The 21,760-nt window shown below is 34.5% G+C and overlaps 1 protein-coding gene across 1 annotated transcript in view; it reads left to right on the plus strand.

The window, feature by feature from the left end:
• MALRD1 (MAM and LDL receptor class A domain containing 1) overlaps positions 1-21,760 on the plus strand; it is a 632,630-nt gene that overhangs the window by 103,766 nt on the left and 507,104 nt on the right. Inside the window, exons 12-14 of the mRNA XM_063101139.1 lie at positions 216-313; positions 7,398-7,571; positions 16,449-16,569. Coding sequence (XP_062957209.1) covers positions 216-313; positions 7,398-7,571; positions 16,449-16,569 — 393 coding nt within the window. The remainder of the gene's footprint in view (positions 1-215; positions 314-7,397; positions 7,572-16,448; positions 16,570-21,760) is intronic.

Raw genomic sequence — 21,760 nt, forward strand, 5'->3', positions numbered from 1 at the left:
GCTTTTAATCAATTGAATTTTATTTTAGATATTTAGTGTGATACATCTGAAAATGCTTTTTTGTTATCTACAGAGCTTAATGGTAAATAAATAAAAATGTAATTATCTTGATCTGATTGACAGTTGAATGTGTGCAAGGCTAAGATACTAAAGCAAAGAACTGCTAAATGTACAACAGATCTTGTCTCCATGTGACTTCACATTTGTTTTTGCAGGATCATTTATTTATTTGAGTGCACATCAGTCCCCTGGTGTGGCCAAGCTTGGAAGTCCTATCCTTACAAAATTGCTCACCGTCTCTACTCCATGTCAGGTAATCAACTGTTCCCAATTTCCATTGGCCATACTGTGGTTGTAAAAAGCATTGGGCTTGGGTAGCTCTGCTAGTAAATGCCTGCCATGTTTGACTACCATTTTCATGATGAATTAAGAGATTTATATGAGCTATTTCAACATGAAATGCCACATTCTTCCAAAAGACCATTTGCAACCTATAAATTTCACCATTCTTATTGGTGGCCTATTAAAAAAAAAACCTTTGTTATTTTATATTCTTTTCATGTAATTTTTTTCGAGTTTTAAAGCTGCAGATACACATTGTCAAAATTACTTGGTATCTTAGCCAACAATGTTAATTCATTAAAATAAAATAAGTCAAATAAGTGCTTATTGAAAGAAAGATGAAAAGATAAATAAAGAAAAACATATGCAGAAAAAATAATTACATTTAATGAAATTTTATTTTTTTTCAATTAGTTCAGTGGTGCCAGGTAAACACAGACCAAGCAGTAAAATACTCATTCCATTTTAATAGCATAATAGAGGAGAGAGGAGGAGTTTGGGATCACCTCTGGTTCAAATCTCAGTTCTGCCACTTTCTAATTGTGGTGCTGACAAGTTGTATACTCCACTAGAGACTTGGTGTTTACACTGGAAGCATAAGCATTAGTGTACCTCTTTCACGTGGTCGTGGGGATTAAAATGTGATTAAATAGAGCCTGGCAAAGTATTTGGCACACAGTAGGTATTCACTGACCATAATTCCTTTACTTTTCATAAGACTAATACCTAAGTTAGATATTTCTATTTAGCTTGTCTTCTCTTTGGTCCTTTTAAGAGTTCCAACATGCTTCTAAGCCTTTAGGATTTCAGCTCATTTTTTGTCTCTACTTATCAGAAAATAATGAAGAGATCAATACTGCCACACACTAGATGCATCACCTGTAAATGTAGGTTACAGCAGTTGACTCAGGCATTTCTGATGATAAATTGCATATCATTCAAAGGTATAAACCTAATTATACTTTCAGCTTGGTGTAAATCTGAGTGGGAGTGCCTGGGGTTCTTAATAGGTTGTGCTCCCTGCCCTGCACCCCCCAGCTTTGTTTTTCTTTCCATTTCTTTGTGGGAATAAGGATTAAAAAAACTGCCAGTTCTGCCTTTCCTTTATTTTAACTAAATCCTATGCAGTAGACAGAAAAAGATAGAGTTTTTTTTTTTTTTCCGAGAACTCTAGAAGTTTTGCTCTTTAAAAGTACATTACAAGCTAATATAGCTTTAATTCAAGGTCATACATACACACAGTAATGAGATCACTATTGTTAAATACATAAAAGACATTGGATGCCTGCTTTACAGAAATTTGAAAAGAAACACTAAGAGCTTATTAGAAATTTCTATGACTCACTGCGAGTCATTGAAAAATCATATGTATATATGATTTACATATGTATGTATATTCTTTTTAAAGATAATGTATGCTTTCTACCATTATATGCTTGCTGAGAGCCATTAATTTGTGGTCACTGAGATTGGGTTTCAATTTATTATTATTTTTATTTGAGGATACTTTTAGTTTTGCTTAATTTTGTAGCTTAGCTGTGGGGAGTTATTTAGGTGGGGCCTCAGTGAAAACGCTATTATGGACAGTTTAGACACTTGTTGTTTATCTCAGAACCACGGCTTCCATGTCCAAAGGCTTTGGATATTGACTTAGTCATTTGCCTTGTTTTTTGGAAAACTGAGAATACTTCAAGGAGCCACGACAGACTGCCACATGAAGTGTTTGTTTCTCCCCTTTGTATTTACTTGAATTTTAGTAATCGCTGAGTTAAAGGGATGAGTATTTGGATTCCTTTATAATACTTTCCAGCTTAGGAAGTAGTAGCAGACTGTTAACAGAAGGTTATTTATGGTCTGAGATACACATAGCTAATGTTCCCTCTCAAAGGAGTTTTCTGAGAGCACATTATAACTTTTTGATAAGTTTGTAGTCATGTGATATTTTCATAAAAGTTCTTTCATAAAACTTCCTTAAACAAACAAACCAAATTCTTGTCTTTTTGGGTAATTGAAAAATCCATCTGATCCTCCAAATTGGAGCTTACTGATAATAGCTGTTTTCATGGAATAAACATTCCTCCTTATAAAATGGTAAAGTGAGGCAGTGAGATAACCAAAGTTGGATACTTTGATATGATTAAAGCTTTCATTTTATGAAATTATATGATTTTTTTCCCTACATAATCATATCAGGCTAATATAGGTAAGAATTTTTTTTTTGAAAGGACTTTAAAGGAACATGAGCTCTCTGTTCTGAGTCGCCTTTTATAAAAGCACAATTTTAGGGTCATTTTTATGAATTACCTTGTACTTTATGTATAGCCAACACATGGCATCGACATGCACCATTGTTCCTGCAACTAATCATTGTTCAAGATGTGGACTTTAATTTAAAAGCTTCAAAAAGCTTCCCTTCAGCCACTGTTGGAAACTTGGCATTTTTTCTTAAAATAAGAGATAGGACAAACAGAACACATGGGAGCCAGAAGCTACTATTCCTTACTGGTGTTGAAATGCAGTTCCTGTTTACAATTAACTAGGAAATATAAAATATGTTTAATGTGGGTATTAATATCTTCTAAGTTCTCATATTTGAGTTACCATACAAAAACCACAAACTCTTACTTTTAAGACTTTGCAATTATATACTAGAAGACTGGTAATATGAAACTTTTGTTTTTAATGTTAGTTTGTATATTTACCTATTTTTTTTGTTTTTAATCTTCAACTTGTTTTTCAATTATTTAATACTACTTTGATAAAAATAATTCACAAAATTTTTTAAAAATGTTAATGAAAAAATCAGGGCAAAGATAGATAAAGTTAGAGGTGAGTTGGTTCCCAAAGTGAAGTTTTCCAGGGCAAGGCTACACATTTTAGTCTAAGTTTTCCAGCATCCAATGCTGAGAGGGACACATGTGCATCAGATTCAAGAAAATGGAAAGAAAAAATCAAAACCAAAAATAATTTTTTGAGACTTTTCTCCTGAGTGCTCACAATGATACCAATAGAAACATCCTTGCTGTGATTCAACAGACATAGGAGTATATTGCTTACCTACTCTGTGCTGATCATAATCCTCAGTGGACTAAACACAAGCTTGTCCCAACAAACATGCTTGCTTTATCAAAATGTAGAGTTTAGTGAGGGATGCTGACAGCAATTCGGTGTTAAATGCTACAAGAGCATGAGTACAGTATAATAATAATAACCTACCTGTAAAACTGTCTCAACGAGTCCTGAAAAACCATGTCTTACAACTTCCCCAAAGTAGAGTGCTGAACTCATATCAAAGAACCCTTTGGAAAAAAGGAGTTATGGTGTGTAGCTTGGAATGGTGCAGAAAAATTCTGTCCCTGGTTGTTTGGTTTAATTCAAGGGTAAATGTTAGGGTATCTGATGGTCTAGTTTATGGAAACAGTAGTTTATGGAGGACAGGGTTGGGCAGGTGCTCTATTCATTGTGTATGTATGATCAGAGCACATGCAGATTAATGATTTAAATGAGAAAAAGTTTGTTTTGTGAAGGTTTAAACTTTTACTTAAGCTTTACCAGGAAAATACTCAAGAAAAAGCATAATTATAACTAGGAGTCATAAAATTTACTATGGTAATGGTGAGGGGTACGTGTGTGTGTGTGTGTGTGTGTGTGTGAGAGAGATGAATCTGTTTCTTACCAACATGAATCTGTTTCCAGCCGAATTTTGAGGAGCTATAGATATTTTAACTTGTTTTCTTCTCTTTTCTTTTTTTTAACTTTTTTTTTTTTTGCTGTTCTTGTTATTCTAGATATTCTTATTCTAGATCTTGAAAAGATATAAGCAGGTGTAGCACAAACCAGACCAAGGAATACATAAAGTGTCTCATGTGAAGCAGAGAAGGCAGAGGTGGCTGAGGGATTGCAGTACAGCCATGAGAGGACATGAAGATCTGACCAAGGAGCTCTGAGATAGGGAAGCAATTGGAGCAAAGACTGATAGGAGAAGTTGAGGAAAGAGGCAGAGAATTTGAAGAAGAGAGTCCCAAATGGAGACAGACCAAAATCAAATGAACCTTAAAAAAAAAAAGAAATAAGGAAGAAATCATTTCTAAGTAATGACCTGGGGTGTTTACAGAAATGAACGTCAAAGAGCCTCATTACTCCTTTGCAGGAGGGGCCGATCCTCTGGAGAACACCACAGGGGCACTGTAGAGACCAAAGAGCAAATAGCACCAAAATTATCACACCCTCTCCAGCTTAGGTACTTATATGTATTGTCACTGGTGTAAGTCACCTGATAAGCTGTTCTTTCCTTTTGTAGTAAAATGAATGATTATATATTTAAAAAATATAAATAGTATAAACCAGAAAATACAATTAAAAAGAATAGAATAATTTGAGCTTCAATTTTTCTCTCCAATTTTCAGTCAAAGGAACTACTTTGTTTGAAGCTTTTTTAACCACATGAAAGTCTCTTAAATACAAGGATTCAGGGTCTTAAGTAGACATACTATGTATAAATTGTGCCTTTCTGAAAACCCAAGAGAAATAAAATCAAGACTTTTATGTTAACATTTTATTTAATTACTTTTTAATGAATCAGGCATCAATCAAGAAAACAATTTTCTTTAAAATAATAAGTTGCAAATAAAATTTTGAATGGTTGGTGTAATTTTAACTTACATGATCTGCAGCTCTGTTTAATACCACATTCTGTGATGATGGAAGATTTCCTGTTATGTTTGGCGTACTAGACACTAGCTACACATAGCTATTGAGCACTTAAAATGTGGTGAATATAACTGAGAAACTAAATTTTTTATTTCATTTGATTTTAATTAATTTCAATTTAAATAGCCACAATGTTTTCACATCTTTGTAATTATGCTCATTATCCTTAATTGTTTCTTTTCTTCTTTGCACTCTTCCCCCAAAAGACTCTAAGGTCCCTAAGGACACCTAATGTCCTTCTGTTTTTCAATTTATATTAACTGATACTAACAGTCCACTCATTTCTTTCTTCTTTTGTTCAACCTGTATTTACTGAATACCTGGTAAATACAACTTGCCATAATGAGTTATGTGAGAAATTTACACAATGCTTCATGATTGATTTTGGGTTTACGACTTAGTGTTCTACTGCTAGTGTGTACCAGAGTGAAAACCACATTTTCCAGACTTGTCCAGTGCCTATCTGAAATCACAGCTGTGTTAGTAACTTGAGTTCAATGATTTCACCTCTAACAATATTAAATTTGAAAAGACTGTGGAAAGTTTCTTGGTCTATGATGAACTAAAGAATTTAAATCTCTACAATGCAAATTCTGTTAAAAGAGTAAATTAAATATAAGTTCTATTAAATATGGATCCTGTTGGCATTTGCATTTAATACACTATTAAAATAACTTCACACTGGTGATGTACTGAGTGACAGTTTGACAGCTTGAAATTCTGATGGGGCACACGAATCTCTTGTACAACTTAGGTTTAACTCTCTGTTTTGCATATTTACAAGCTTGGAACATGGCGATGCTTACAGTAGGGATCTAAAATTTAATTGCAGTTGAGGAACATGAATCCTTTCTTTCCATGAAATTTAATTAAACACTTCCACTTGACTTTACGTTTCTAATTTACCTGTCAAGGTCTGAATTTAGGTGAGCATGGTAATAAAATCTAAAATGAAATGGATGATTAAAAAGAATTCTTTGGCAATTAAGTGGACATCAAAAAAAAAGTGTCCCATATTGATACACAGAATGCTTGATGTTTTGAACTGAACAACTTTTTTTAAAAAAGCACTAAAAATATTTAAGTTGACTTCTGTCACTGAAATTGGTCCCAAATATGAAATAAATGTGTTGCCTATATTTACACTGATATCTGTCTGTGTAACAGATAAAAGCACAATGACAGAGGAATAAAAAAGAAAAAAAAATTGAAATATAGTACAACTGAAAGAGAGTCATTTTGAATCCAAAGAGAAGAATTTCATTTCTGAGGGGCCTCATCTTTGAATGTTGGATTTTTCTTTAAAATATACAGCCTTAGGAATTTCCATATGATAATGAGAAGGAAGAAAAAAAAAACCTGACTGCAGTGTATCTCAACTTGTTTTTATGGCGGTTTTGTTGACATATTTTATAGAGTGAATCATCCAACCACTGAGGGAATTAATTTTTGCCTCAGACAGTGCCAAGTACTTATGAAGTGCCTAGTAAATATTAGTTCAATAAATGACAATGCTGAATTCCATGTGAGAACTACTGCTATCAGCGCCTAAAATAATCCTCTCTAAATATTTTCTTCACTATGTAGTTAAGATACCAAACCTTCAGATCATGTCATCACATGGTGAGCAGGAGGTAAAAAATGATCAAGTCTCCCTAGCTTCACAAAGAATGTTTTCTTATTTGGCTTAAATTATTGATGAACAGTATCCCATGAGTTCCCAATTTGTTTAATAATGTCACAACAGAGAAGAAGTTAATGAAAAGAATTAATTACAGTTTGCTTTTACCTGAGAAAACAATTTTTTTAGTATTAATACTTTTATTAGCATATTCATTATTACAAATCATAATTTTTCTTTATGCCTCTTATCCGACCTATCAGTGTTTTTTTCAGTTTGATGTTTGAAACATTAAAGATAATGTATAGTAATACCTGATTTTATAGCTTTGAATCATAGTATATACCCCCCCAGTTTTATAAGAAGCAAGAGAGCAGGATTCTGGTAAACCTCCATAGAAGCTGAGTGATAGCGTTCATCCGTGTGTGGACAAATAAATGTCCTCGAACTTGTTCTGGTAGTATGCTAGCTTCTATTAGTATAGATGTCTCTCAGGCACACGTTAGAAATAAGTTTGTGCAGCCGCCTTGAGCCTCTTATTAGAAAGCTATATAAAGGATGGCAGAGGAAGTATTTAGCACTGTCTGGGGTTTCACACTTGGAGGAAAAGAGAATTGAGAAGATTATGTTTAACACCAAACTAGTTTGGGATATTTTAATTATGGAAAAACTACTACAGACAGATAAATGGAATATTTAATTCATTCAAAACGTGTTTCCACAGGTGCAGTTTTGGTACTATTTGTCCGAGCATTCACATCTTACAGTTTTTACAAGAACATCACTAGATGGCAATTTGCAAAAGCAAGATGAAATAATTGGATTCTCTGAATCTCAGTGGAGCCAAGCAAAAATTGATCTCTATGCAAAAGCAGAAGAATCTACTCTGCCTTTTCAGGTAAGCACATAAGAAATTAATACAACTCCTCAAAAGACACTCATTTAATACTAATCCTTTCAGACAATAAAATAACACCCGTCTCATGAATTTATTTGACATTAAAGCAAGCACATTCATGATCAGGGATGACTAGAGAGGTTATTTTGACTAATGCTCAAGATTTAAGTGTGGAAGAGTAGTCAAAGTGCAGATAGGAATTGAATAGAATGGTGGAGAGATTAGGAATTTACACAATTTTTTTCCTAAGTAAAGATGGTAGCTTGCATGAGTTAGTGAAAAAAAACCTGACTTGGGCTGCATTCACATTTTAATTCTATTGCCTCATTTTCTGCTGCTCATTAACACTGAGGACTTTACCAACCTTTGATGTTATTGTCTTAGTTAACAATAAAATAAGGTAGCTGTAGCTTATCAAATGGTGCCCCAATTTCTACTCTTCTGGATATGACTTCCTCCTGGATGATATTTAAAAGAACAATTTTAGAAACTAAATTGGATGGTGAGATATAGTAGAAAACACACTACCTTCGGCATCAGGTGGTCTGAGTTCCAATCTCTGCTTAGCTCATTGGTTGCTAAGTGACTGTGCTAATATTATCTTTGAGCTTCATATTTCCTAATCTGGGGAAACCATGGTGATGATGAAAGCAATACTTCAAGAGAGTCTGTATATTAAGGAGAATGTAGCTAAAATAGTGGCCATGAACATGAGCTCTGGAGCCTGGGGTTCAAGCCCAACAGGAAAGTTACTTAAGTCCTCTGCACCTCTGTCTCTCTGTCAGTGGGGGATGGGAGGATGATTGATGGGCTTTAGGGGCCCCTGATAAATAACGCACCCCATCTGGTCCTCATTTCTGAACCAATTAAGTATAAAATTCAAACAGAGAACAGAATATTTTGGAGCAAATGCCTATAGAATCTACAGCCATATATTTAAAATAATACTTCACCTTGGAATAAATGTGTTTACTCAGACAGCAACTGACTGTGCTGGGGAATTGTAAGATGCACACTCTAGGGGAAGCCTTTTACCATTAGTCAGAGGTGACATCAGAATGCATGCCTCCTGAAGACAGGCTGGCTCCTACTAGGGGACGTTCAGTGGGAGAAGAGAAGGATGAGTTGAGCATGCCCAGTTTATTCTTCTAACACCATCAATCAGTTAAATTTTTCTCTTCCCATGGGAAAGAGTAAGGGGTAAGTAATGACAGTGTTACTGCAGGGAACTTCCTCTCCATGGAAGCAGGAGGAACAGGGAATGAGCACAACTCTTACTAGTCTTCTCTACTTCATAGAACTGTTGTGAGGATTAAATGGTTTATCCATGTAAAGCACAAAGAAGAGAACCTGGCATAGAGTCAACACACCAAAGTCATTAGTTATCATTATTGCTGTAATTATTACTTGGATATTGTTGGGAAATAGTAGACACTCAATAAACGTTAGTTTTCTTCATTTTGAAGGGGGATGTCCTCTTGACCAGAAATCTAGGCTCAATCTTTAGAGACTTCTTCACTCGGTGAATTGTCTCCAAATTCCCCTAATTCTCAGCAGTCAGGTTATGATTTCATTCCCATATCTAATGGACAAAAAGCACCATGAATCTAGTAGCTCTTAACTGGAAAACATTTGACATAAGGCCAATCATGAACTCATTTCTCTGTCAATCTCTATTACATGTGATGAGACAAAATCAGAACAATTTGATTCCTTGACTCCTGTATTTCTATTCTACATAAAATTGTTTGCATTAGGTTTACATTTTATTAGAAAGAAACTTACCGAGAAGTTCTGTCAGACCTTTTGTTAATTGACATATTGAGAAGAATACAGAATATTTTTCAGGGGAAGGTGGGTAGGAAGGGACGAGTAGGTGGAACACACGATTTTTATGGCAGTGACTGTTCTGCATGATAATTTAATGATAAATACATGGCATTATGCTTTGGCAAAACGCATAGAACTGTACACCACAAAGAGGTAACCCTAATATAAAACTAAGTAAATAAGAATATATCAATACTGGTTCAAATTATAACAAATGTACCAACCACACTAATGTGACATGTTAATAATAGGACAAACTGTGTGTGTGTGTGTATGGGTGGGGGGTCAGGGCAGGGCATGGGAACTATCTGTACCTTCTCAATTTCTTTGTAAACTTAGAGCTGCCATAAAAATAAAGTGTATTACTTAGGAGAAAATAAAAATAAGTAAAAAAAGGTAATACAAAAATTTTCTTCTTATTGGGTTTTGGTTTTGGTTTGCTTTGCAGTGCAAATCGAGACTATCCTTTATTACCTGGGGGTGTAGTAACTAGTTTTTAGATCGACCAGAGGTTTAGTAGAATCTTATAATTTGGCAGCAACAGATCTGTGATGGTTTCTAAACCAGCCCTATTCTGCTGCTCTCTCCCTTCATCCCCCTGTTGGTGGCTCAGCACCACGTGCTGGCCTTTCCCTCCCATCAGTCTCACACCAATCAGCCTAGATGCTGGGTTCTTGCTAGGCCTTAGCCATGTTCATTTCACCCCAGAGGAGGGATGACTTTTCCTCTGTGCCTTCCCTCCTACTTACTTAGTCGTGTTGTGAGCTGGCTGTAGTACATGTCTGTTTTGGAAACTACAGTTGACTGAAAAGAAAAATAAGAAAAATCCCATCCAATTCCACCATCAAGAAAGCTGTTATAGATCTATGAAATTTCGAATATGCAATTTAGCAAATTAAATTGGGAAAGCAATAAACTTTTGAAAAATGAATTTAGAGGCAAAACTTAACCTAACCTGAAGAAATGTGGGGTTTGGAGGTAATTCATTTAGTGATGGGCTTGATTATATAATGTTGCCCTCAATCTCCCTGAGGGTATCACGTGCTAAACACGATCGTTTTTACATTAACATTCATAACTCTGAACTATTCAAATTTCAAAATCCATCTGGCCTCAAAGACTTTAGATCTTTAGATAACACACAAATATTAATATGGCATATATTTAGTATTAGCTATTTCAAATTAGTAGTAAATACAGAAAGAAACAAATACTGATGTACTCACACCTCACAATTAAGTGTCTGATGTTAACATTTTGTTTGCTTACAGTGTTAACGTTTGTTTGCTTGTAAAGGATGTTTACAATGATTGTAATGTGTGTTTGCTTTTGTTCTTTTTGTATCTATTCCATTCTATTTTTTATTCTCTGCAGAGAAAAGAGAAATGCCAATATTTTGTTGATTTTAATATGATTTCCCCAAGTATATTTTTTAAAGTATGAAAATATGCATGAGGATTCTAACTAGCTGCAATTCTACTTCACTCTTTTGTCCACAACAAATGGAAAAGATATTACACCTACAGATAGTCAATCTAGCTTTTAAATATTCACGTATTTAAAGTTTGGCTCTTGGGAACAGGCTAGGATTTTGGCACTTAAAGTTTAGTGGTCTGAATCATTTAACGTTGACCTAAGTCATTGTCTGGCCGTCGGTTCAACGTGATTAAGCTGTGAACATATTTATACAGTCTTATCCAATTCAGTCGAAATACTGGGAAGAAAGACATCAGACTATGTGACCTCTGTGCTCCCTTTTAGCAATGAAATACTGATTCAGTATGGTCCTTTTGATGTCCACTGTAGGCATCATCACACAGTACAAATTGCTTTGAGTTCCTTAGGAAATAAGCACTCCCAATCAAGTAGGGTATTCATGCTTCCTGCCTGCCAGCAAAGGATTAAGTTTATTGATTATTCTGTAAGAATAGCAAATTAACAGCATTTCAACATTTCCTCTATTTCCTGTATGGGTTTTTACTGGAAGAGCGTAGGTCAACTACATAATAGTATTCGTTCCAATCATTTTTTTTTTTTTTTTGTGACCGGCACTCAGCCAGTGAGTGCACCGGTCAGCCCTATATAGGATCCGAACCCGTGGCAGGAGCGTCGCCGCGCTGCCAGCGCAGCACTCTACCAAGTGCGCCACGGGCTCGGCCCGTTCCAATCATTTTTAACTTGGCCTGTTCATTTGCTATGTTCAGTTGTTCACACAAATATAAACATTTAACTTACAATTTCCTTTTTCACTAACTGTGGTTCTGTTTTAATATCTAAAGGGGGCACTTTTTCTGAGTACTGTCCGTTGATTTCATATTGGTCTACTTTCTTCAACTTTCCTATTAAATTATAATTATATCACATTTTAGATTTTGTTTTAATATAACTTTTTTCTGAAATTTTCCACAATGAGGGATACCATGTTCACTGTTTGTCAGAGTCAATGATTTAAATCAATAGTGATATCCTGACATTATTTGAAAATGCAGTGAAGGGTAAGATTTTTAATACAAAAGTAAAAGCTGATGTAGTCTCTGTGAAGTTGCTGTGTCATTGGCCTTCTTAATCTAGGGCATCATTAAATCTTGTTTTGCCGGGCAGCCCTGTTGGGCAGCATCTGCTAAGGCCTGGTTATCTCTTTATTTCATTAGTGATACAGTGTAGCATAATCATTAATGACTCATGTTATATAGGTTTTTAACTAGATATACGACCTTGAACAAATTTCCCCTATTTTCTAAACTTCTGTTTCTTTCACTTTAAATGAGGATGAAAAAGGTACCTTCTTCACAGGCGAGGGGGAAAGAAAAATGCAGTCTTTCCTCTGCTCCCACAGCACAGTGGTCAACCCAGAAGGCAGACTTCTGTGTCCAAATACATGGCTATTTCTCCCCACTAGAAAGCAAGCCATCAATCAGCTGGGTGTCCTACAGTTTAATTCTGACTCTATCCACCTGGAGATAGCACCAGATCCCACAGGGTGAGAGCTCAGTCCCCAAGACTGCCCCTCACTCCAGATGCCACTGCAAATTTAGGCCTCTGGGACTTCTGACTGAACAGCTATAAATCAGGTTCCCACAACCCCTTCCTCGGGTTTGATTAGTTTGCTGGTGCAGCTCACAGAAGTCAGAGAAAAATGTACTTACATTTACTGGTTTATTAAAAAAGATAATACAAAGGACACAGATAAAGAGATGCATGAGGTATGGGGGCAGGGGCTTCCATGCCCTTCCCGGGTGTGCCACTTTCTAAGAACCTCCCCATGTTCAGCTATCCGGAAGCTCCAGAAATCAGTTCTCTTGGGTTTTTATGGAAGCTTCATTATGTAGGCACAACCGAAGCATGGACAACTATGTAGAAATGTGATTGGACAAAAAGGGTATGATCTAACATTATCAGATTGTGGGGAAACCCAGCAAGGTCTGCCTGTTCAGATTCTTCTTGGACTCTGTGGGCAACATTCCTTCCTCCCAGGTATGGGGTGGGACCCCTTCAGGAATGGGCGTCTTACGACCTACAATCTGATAAAGTAGGTCAGAGAATTTCTTTATGGCCAGCTCCAAAACATAAAGGTGGGAAAGATTAGAACAAGCCAGGAACTATAGATGAAAACCAAAATATACATACAATATTGTAACAGGATTAAAACAAGTGAATGTGCCTTGCGTATAGTAAGCTCTCAATAAAAGTCGGCCATTGCTCTTATTATTGAGACCATCACCAGTTTTCAAAAATTATTATATTCCAATTTCCCTCTACTTCTTCTTACTGTATTCCTATTTTCTCTTAGGTTCACATATTTTTGTTTTGGTTTTGTTATCCTTTTATAAAACAAGGTATCTAAATATTCGACTTGAGTATTTTTCTGGAAAACTCCCAGTTTTGCAGATACAAAATGTGATGACTTGCTTGTGAAGAACATTTATGAGTTGTTGCAGTTCCTGAAAGCAAGAAATTATTTTGCTCTCAGGGAGTAATATAATTGAATAAAGCAAAAATCAGCAAGATCCTGAAAATAGTTTTAGAAGAGAAGGATATCTACATTTAATTTATAATTTAAATTCTCAATTCACCGTGAGAATCTTATAGAATAAGATTTTCACTCTTCCTTCATCCATGGTTGAAACAGCTCTTCTGTACAACCTCTTTCTCACTTGCTGATTATTAATAGATACTGCAGCTTCCAAAAGGAACTACCTTTGGTCACAACTCAAAAGACCAGTTTGGTAGAAACAAGCAATAAAAAATAGGAATAGCCAAGATGATTTTGGAATCATTAGTTGATGATTGTCTACAGGTATAACATACACTTTTTAGAGGATGTAACCATTTTTCTTCTAAAATTTGTATGATTTTAATTAATAACAGAATTATTATCTTGTATTATATGGCACTGAATTTAATTATACAGAAGTAAGCAAGCAGAGGTGTAGATGACCTAATATCCCTTTTATTTGGCTTTTGAAGTTGTATTCATAATTACATTTAATAGAAGTATCTAAAAGAGGCTGATGGTTCCCTTCAGGCAAAATGATGTAACCACATTTTTAAAGACCTACCTCATGATTTTACTTTACCTCATCTTATGTTCCATTCATTCTATTCAAAGAATAAAAGTATGTACCTCTCTAGGAAAAGTGCCTCAAAGATTGTGTCTTTTTTCCAGCTTTTCTTTGAGTAGCACAGGCTTTCAGATATGATGATAAGCAAATGCTTGTCTAATGCATCTGAAGAATTAAGCATCTATATTTTAATTGACTTCAGTGCAGGATGTCTTATAATAATAAATAAGGGGAGAATTCTTTCAAGCTTAAAGCTGTCTAAAATAAATTACAATTATAGTACTTAATGGTCTTAAGCATAATATATTTCTAATTACACTTATTTATAGTTCATCCAAATTCTTTTTTAAAACCTATGTTAATCTTTTCTCCCTCTTGTATGAAGGCCAAATTTCTTAGTTGGCCAACTTTCTACTGAAGCTAGCTCTATCAGAATTTTAAAAATTATTAAAATTATGTGTATGCATTGCATTATAAAATATAAAATATTACAAATAAAGCAGCAGTCTCTCCTGACTACCCTCCCATTGCAGTCTTTATCTTGAGTATTTATAGATACTAATTAGTTTTCCTTCCAGTCCATTTTCTATGTATTTAATATGTATATATGTACCACATATATTTAAGAATCTAAACCATTGTGTGTATTTAGCCTATGTAGTGTCATATTATACAATTTTTTTCTGTACCTTAATTTTTTTACTTAGAAACATGTGTTTAAGGTTTTTCTGTATTAGCACATAGAGGTAGATATTATTTGTTACTGGCATAGTATCCCATTGTATATATCATCATTTATTTACTGATTCACATGTAAGTTGTTGCCTATCCTTTGCTATCAAAATCAGTATTGAAGTAAATTGCAAAAGCCTTCATGTGTGTACCTCAATGTCTCTCTAGGGTAAATGCTGGGAAATGGGCTTATTTTTTGTAGTCTGTGCTCTTTCTCTTTTTAACAGATGTTATCCAATTGCTCTACAATTGGGCTGTACCAATTCATGCCTTTCCATCTATTATCCAATTAATTTGTCATTCTCTTAAAATCCTATACTCCTATAACACCCAATCAAAGTTTTATAAACATACCGTGCACTTTCACATCTCTCTGCTTTTGCTTGGATTGTTACCTCAGTTTCTCTAGGTGAAATCTTTGGCAGCAATTACAACTGAGGTTTAATATTACCTCTCCATCAAACTTGTTCTCAAATTCTCAGTTCCATATTCTTAGCAGAACGAATGAATTTCTTTGATTCTCTTAGTATCTCATATTTATCTCTAGTGTAGCACTTATGTTGCAATTAGTTGTTAACGCATCGCACCAAGTATAGGGAAGGAAAAAAATACCTATTTTTCACCCATCACAAGGGTCATGGCTGACCCTATAACAAAAGACAAATTAAAATGAGAAAAGTGCAACAAATTTATTTACCAAAATTTTGTATGACTCAAGGGCCTTCAGAAAACGAAGAACCAAAGGCTCAGAGAATACTGAATTTTTATGCTTACGTTCAATGAAGAATGGACAGTAATGTAGAAGTATGATTGGATCAAAAGGCTAATAAACTGAAATGAACCTAGCAAGGCCTGTTTGTTCAGATTCTCCTAGGCCTCTCTATGTAGAATTAATTCCTTTCTTCTGATACAGGGTAGAACAGCTGTCACAGGAGAGTCTTATGACCTACTTTTAGGAAGGTAGTTCAGAGAATTCCTTTATGGCCAGTTCTCACATAGAAAGGTGGGATAAAGTCAGAGAGTGACTTCCAAGGTGCCTTATCTTGGAGTAGTGTGTTCTGGATGGGTAGTCTGCTATGTGGGTCTAAACTCTAGACATTTCTTTCTTCTTTCTTTCTTGCTTGATGGTGAAATAACAACATAATAATGTGAATGGTTAACAAGAAAGAAAAATTATGTCAGTCATTATTCAGAGTGTTAGAATAAATTATATTTAAATAGATGCCTCCATTGCTTTGGCATATGAATATTATTAACTACTGTTTGTGGTTATTGATTATGTGCTTTACCACATTAAGTATGCTTCTGTGTATGTATATGTAATATATATATATAAGTATTTAAATATTCTGATATAGAAATGAGTCATGGCCTCCAGCAGACCCATTACAAATGAATTCATATCTCATTTAAATTGAGTTGTAAACCACACACTTGATTACGCCAAAGAGCTCATTTTAAATGCATATGACTCTCAATGGCTCCAACTGGGAAGAGAGCCCTTCACTAGTGATGAATGTTACAACTTTTAATTGAAACAAGGTTACCTAGTATATTAGGGTTACAGAAGATGCTGTCAAAGCAATTATGACTTTATAAATTTATAATTTGAATGTTCTGGTCAAAACAGTTTTCTAAAATTAGATTGGAAAACAAGACAGATACAAATGAGTTCCTCTACACAAAGAAATATGATTGTAAGACATTACTTTTATGGTGTAATTTTAATAATTCTATCTTTCTGTAATTATAGTTAATTTTAGAAGCTACTGTTTTGTCATCAAATGCTACCGTTGCTTTAGATGACATCAGTATATCCCAGGAATGTGAAATTTCCTACAAATCACTTCCAGGTACTACCATACAAAATGAAGGTAAGTTTTTGTGTGTATATAGTTATTACAATTTTAAACACTGAATTAGTTAGCTATCTTTGATATCAAAATATGTAATATGTTAGAATCACTAATACCTAATACAGGCAGGATTTTTATGCATGTCCTTGAAACCTATAACATATATTTTTTTTAAACAAAAGGTAAAAATAGGATATATCACAGTTTAGGCCTTAGACCTCTCTTTTAATAATATGGAGGAGACTCAATTCTTGTAACTAAAATTGTCACATACAGATTTTTTAGTTATAAAAATCATAAAAGAAATACAATTATTTTTCATGTTTTAAAGACACTTCTATAAAAATTTACTTCTCTATTCATTTTATTTGGCGCTTCAAATGAGCATGTAATGAGATTTATATTTCAGAATCATCCAGAAGTTAAAAAAAAAAAGTTATTGTGTTTAGAAAAATGACTAAGACCAGCCAAAAATTTAAAACATGGCCCTAAAATTCTTTGCATACATTCAAAACAATATTTTGAAATAACAGGTGAATTTTGAGTAATTCTCTGACTAAATTTTTTTTGTAAAGAATCTCAATTAAGATTACCGTAAAGATAGATCCCAAAGGGTCAAACAGTTATTTTGGAAATCTAACCATTATTTAGATTCTAGGAGTACATTTCAGGACAGTACATTGTGCCTCCAGTTACTTTGTTATTCAAACACTAATTGATGTTTCTCTCACACCATCCCTACCCCCAGGTTTTAGTTAATAAATAGACTATATAAAAATATTACCTGAAAACTAACATATTTCATTTTCCTAAATCCTTATACGTGGAAATTATTTGCATGTGAAAATCAGACACATTATATATTCTGATATTATGCTTCCTTATGCAGCATATTTAGTGAGTAGAAAAGTTGCCTTGTTACAGAAGATAAATGCACTAATCAAGAAAGATATAGTGTGCAAAATTCCGGATTGAGAACTGGACTAAAGAATTTTTAATTAAAGGTCCTTTATTAAAGACATCTCTCATTCGAGACATTTTATAATTCTATGTGCTAACGTGTGTTTACTTTATTTATAATGTGTGTCCTGCATGCGTAATAAACCTTTCTAAACTCTGTGCGCACACGTGTGTGTGTGTGTGTGTGTGTGTGTGGTTCTGATAGACACTGAGGAATGCAAAGCAGCAGATTTAATGATTCATTTCATGATTCATGAATTTTTTTAAGGGTGAACCAGCATTACCTTATTTTTGTTGTTTAATTAAACATTTTCCTTCTCCTGTTCAAATACCACATCACTGGAATTGGAATTTCAGAAAGGCATTACAGTTGACATTGAAGAGAATGTATTTGGAGACTTAGGGGTGGAAAGGTGTGAGAGTTCCCTTTCCTTACCCATCATAAGGATCACAGTGGACACTTCCATAACAAAAGACAGGTTAACAAGAGAAAAGCTTAACCCATTTATTTAATCAAAGTTTTACCTGGCACAGAAGACTTCAGAAATGAAGACCCAAAGACCCAGGGAAAACTGTCTATTATAATGCTTAAATTTGATGAAGAATGAACAGCCCTGTAGAAATGGGATGGGACAAAAGGGTGTGATCTAATGGTCATAGACTGAGTGGGGAAAACCAGCAAGGCCTGTCTGTTCAGATTCTTCTTGGCATTTCTGTGTAGCGACTTCCCTCAGGCAGGAACCTTCCAGAATGAGTGTCTTGTGTGACCCATTTTCAAGCAAGATAAATTGGAGAATTTCTAAGTAGCCAGTTCTTACACAGAGGAAGGCAGAGGAAGGTCAGGGTGACTTCTGAGGCCCTCTCAATACCCTTCAGTTCAAAGTACTTTGGGATATTTTCTGAGCCTTGACAGAGGCAAAGAGTGGTTAAAGGTTTTAAATTATCACTAGATTTAACCTTAACAAAAGTCTCTGAGATTACTTAATCTTGCTTATGGAGAATTCTTTTCATAAATTAACTCAGAATTCATTTATATGTGCTTAAATACAAACACCAGATCAGTTGGTTAGAGTACAAAACTTATTAGGCCCAAATCATATGAACTATTCCTGAAAGACCAATGGTTTTGCACAAAGGAAAACAAACAAACAAACAAAAAAAACCTTTCTTATTGCTTTAGCAAATATGTTCAATTGGCAATTATAGGATCTTCTTTATGGAATTTAGTATTACTACTGGGCAGAAGTTTAGGAAGAGAGACTGGAAGGGAAATTTAAAAATGTGCCATGTTCTACTGACAATGCATTTGTGGAGTAGAATGACCAGAGATTTACCCAGACCCTGTACTTGAATTGGACCTGCTGAAGTCTGTAATTGGTATACAGTAGCTAAACTACTTCAGAGCGGTCTTACAGCAGTAGCCTTATATTTATATTTGAAGCACAATATACATGATGAAATAGCAAGAGGCACTCTGATTTGGCCTTTTATCCAGCTTCTTCACCATCAGCATATTTAAAAACTAGTGCTGATGAAACAGTTATGCATTCCATTTATTTGTTGAAGGAGGAGAGAATGTTTTATCCTCTTGATCGCTGTTTTGAAACTGGATTTGTGCCACGTGAGGATGTAGGCTGTATTTCATCCAGCAAGGTCTGTGATTTTATACCTGAGAGCCCAAACGGAGCAGGTAGAGCCAGTAGCTGTGACTCATTTGGCTAAGATTTATGTGCACGTATTTACCCTCAATGGAAAGCACTTACTGCTCGAGTGAGTGTTGTTTCATGAAGACAGAATTAAGATCTCTATGTAATGGAAAGGACCGGCTCTCAGATGCCGGCGAGAGTGAATGAGATTAGCTTTAAACCATTAGCAAGGAATGAAGACACCTCTTTAACTTTCAGTTTTGCTGTATAGGAGTATAAAATTTGAAATAAATGCAAGATAGAACTCAAAAGATGGAACAAGTGTGTATTAGAGTCAGTCACTTAAGCACAAATACTGCATACCACTTATACGTATTATATATAAAATAGTCAAATCCGTAGAATCAAAGAACGGTGGTAACCAGGGACTGGGGAGGGGGAAATCAAAACTTACTAATAAATGGGCATAAAATTTCAGTCAAGCAACCTACTAAAAGCTATAGAGATCTGCTGTACAACATTGTACCTATGGCCAATAGCAATGTATTGTACACTTAAAAATTTGCTGATGGACACTTAAGTTGGTCCCATATCATGGCTATTGTGAAGAGAGCTGCAGGAAACAAGGGAGTGCAGATATCTCTTCGACATACTGATTTCATTTCCTTTGGATGTATACCCTAGTGGAATTGCTGGGTCATAATGGCTGTGCTAATTTACATTCCCACCAACAGTATACACGGGTTCCCTTTTCTCCACATCCTCGCCCATATTTGTTTTCTTTTGTCTTTTTGATAATAGCCATTCTAACAGGAGTGAGGTAATATCTCATTGCGGTATACCTACACAATGGAGCACTATTTAGTCATAAAAAAAGAACAAAATCCTGCCATTTGCATCAACATGGATGAACTTGGAGGACATTAGTAAAATAAACCAGGCACAGAAAGACAAATACTGCATGATCTCACGCATATGTGGAATTAAAAAGAAAATGATCTCATGGAGGTAGAGAACAAAACAGTAGTTACCAGAGCCTTTGTGGAAACTGGGGGGTGGGGGGTGGGGTAATGGTATAAACTTGATCAATGGGTACAAAGTTACAGTTAGATAGGAGGAATAAGTTGTAGTGTTCTATTGCACAGTAGGGTGACTATAGTTAACAACAATGTATTGTATATTTCAAAATAGCTAGAAGAGAGGACTCTGAATGTTCTCGACACAAAGAAACAATAAATATTCAAGGTGATGGATCTGGCAATTACCCTAATGTGATCATTACACAATGTATCAAACAATACATTGTACCCCATAAATATATACAATTATTATGTGTCAATTAAAAATAAAATTAATAAAATTAATCAGGAAGAATATATAGGCAAGAGTAGTCAGGAAAATTTGGGGAAAGGTATCAATAAGAGGTCTTACACTATTACATATTAAAAGTATCATAAGCTACAATTATTGAAATATTGTGAAAGTGGTGATAAAAATGAGAGCAAAAAGTGAACAAAATATAATAAAAAGTCCAGAAATATATCCAAGTAAAATAAAATTTGTTAAGAGAATAGGTCTCATATTGTTTTCTTACCACAATAAAATAAAATTTAAAGAAGAATGTATTGTAAATATTCCTTTATTAAATGTTTGGGTATTGTGATATTTACTCTTATTATGCTAAATAATTGCCATTCCATTATAACTAACATCAAAAGACTCTAATGCATAAGCATGTTTTTTAAATGAAAGTACACCAATAAATAAATAGTTTTATGGTCATAAAATTGAAAATCATAGCGAATTCTCTATATTTTTAAATCTTTGAGAGTCTCCTTTCAGATTTTCCTTTTCCAGGACAAGGCATCCATTCTTCCCACTTAAATGATTCTAAAGTTATCCTAGCATCCCTGGAAAATTAATAAAGAAGAAAAAGAAAACATGGCAGTTTGTGGATAAGCTTTCCTAAAAGTATTTAAATAAGATTACTATTTGGACAATGAACCCATGATCACAGGGTATTAAGTTTAAAAATTAGCAAATAAACTCCAGAGATATAAAGTTTTATTTTAATTTCTTTGCCTGCTTTTTTTTAGAGAGCTAATTTTATACTCTGAATCTGTTTATTCATAGAAATGCTAATTCTTTATTCCATTTTGGTGAATCCTTTCATTAACGATTCTGGCTGTGAGTTGAGATGAGGTAAAAGCACAGTGAAGAATTTACAGGAATAGGAGGCTTTTTTCTTGTCTTCTTTGCAGCAAAAAGGATAGAAGGAAACGTGGATTTTAGGCTGAGATACTAGCATTGAACTAACTAACATATCAATTTTCTCATAGAGAACTTAATTGCTTGAAAAAACAAGGGTTTCCTGAAAGGAGAAATAAACAGTATCACTCTCAGTATTTCTACTTGTGAACATGAATCCTCCTAAAAAGGAACATTGTTATTCTAGAATTTCAAACATTTAATATTTTAATGCCATTTTATTCTAATTTTTCTCACTTTCACAACCATCTTTAACCCAATATTATACTTTCATTTTCTTTTAGGTGAGACTGATTTTGGCCTACCTCAAAAGAGTTATTAAGCTTACTAAGAAT

Source organism: Cynocephalus volans, chromosome 6 (assembly GCF_027409185.1).
Source record: "Cynocephalus volans isolate mCynVol1 chromosome 6, mCynVol1.pri, whole genome shotgun sequence".
Classification (NCBI taxonomy): domain Eukaryota; kingdom Metazoa; phylum Chordata; class Mammalia; order Dermoptera; family Cynocephalidae; genus Cynocephalus; species Cynocephalus volans.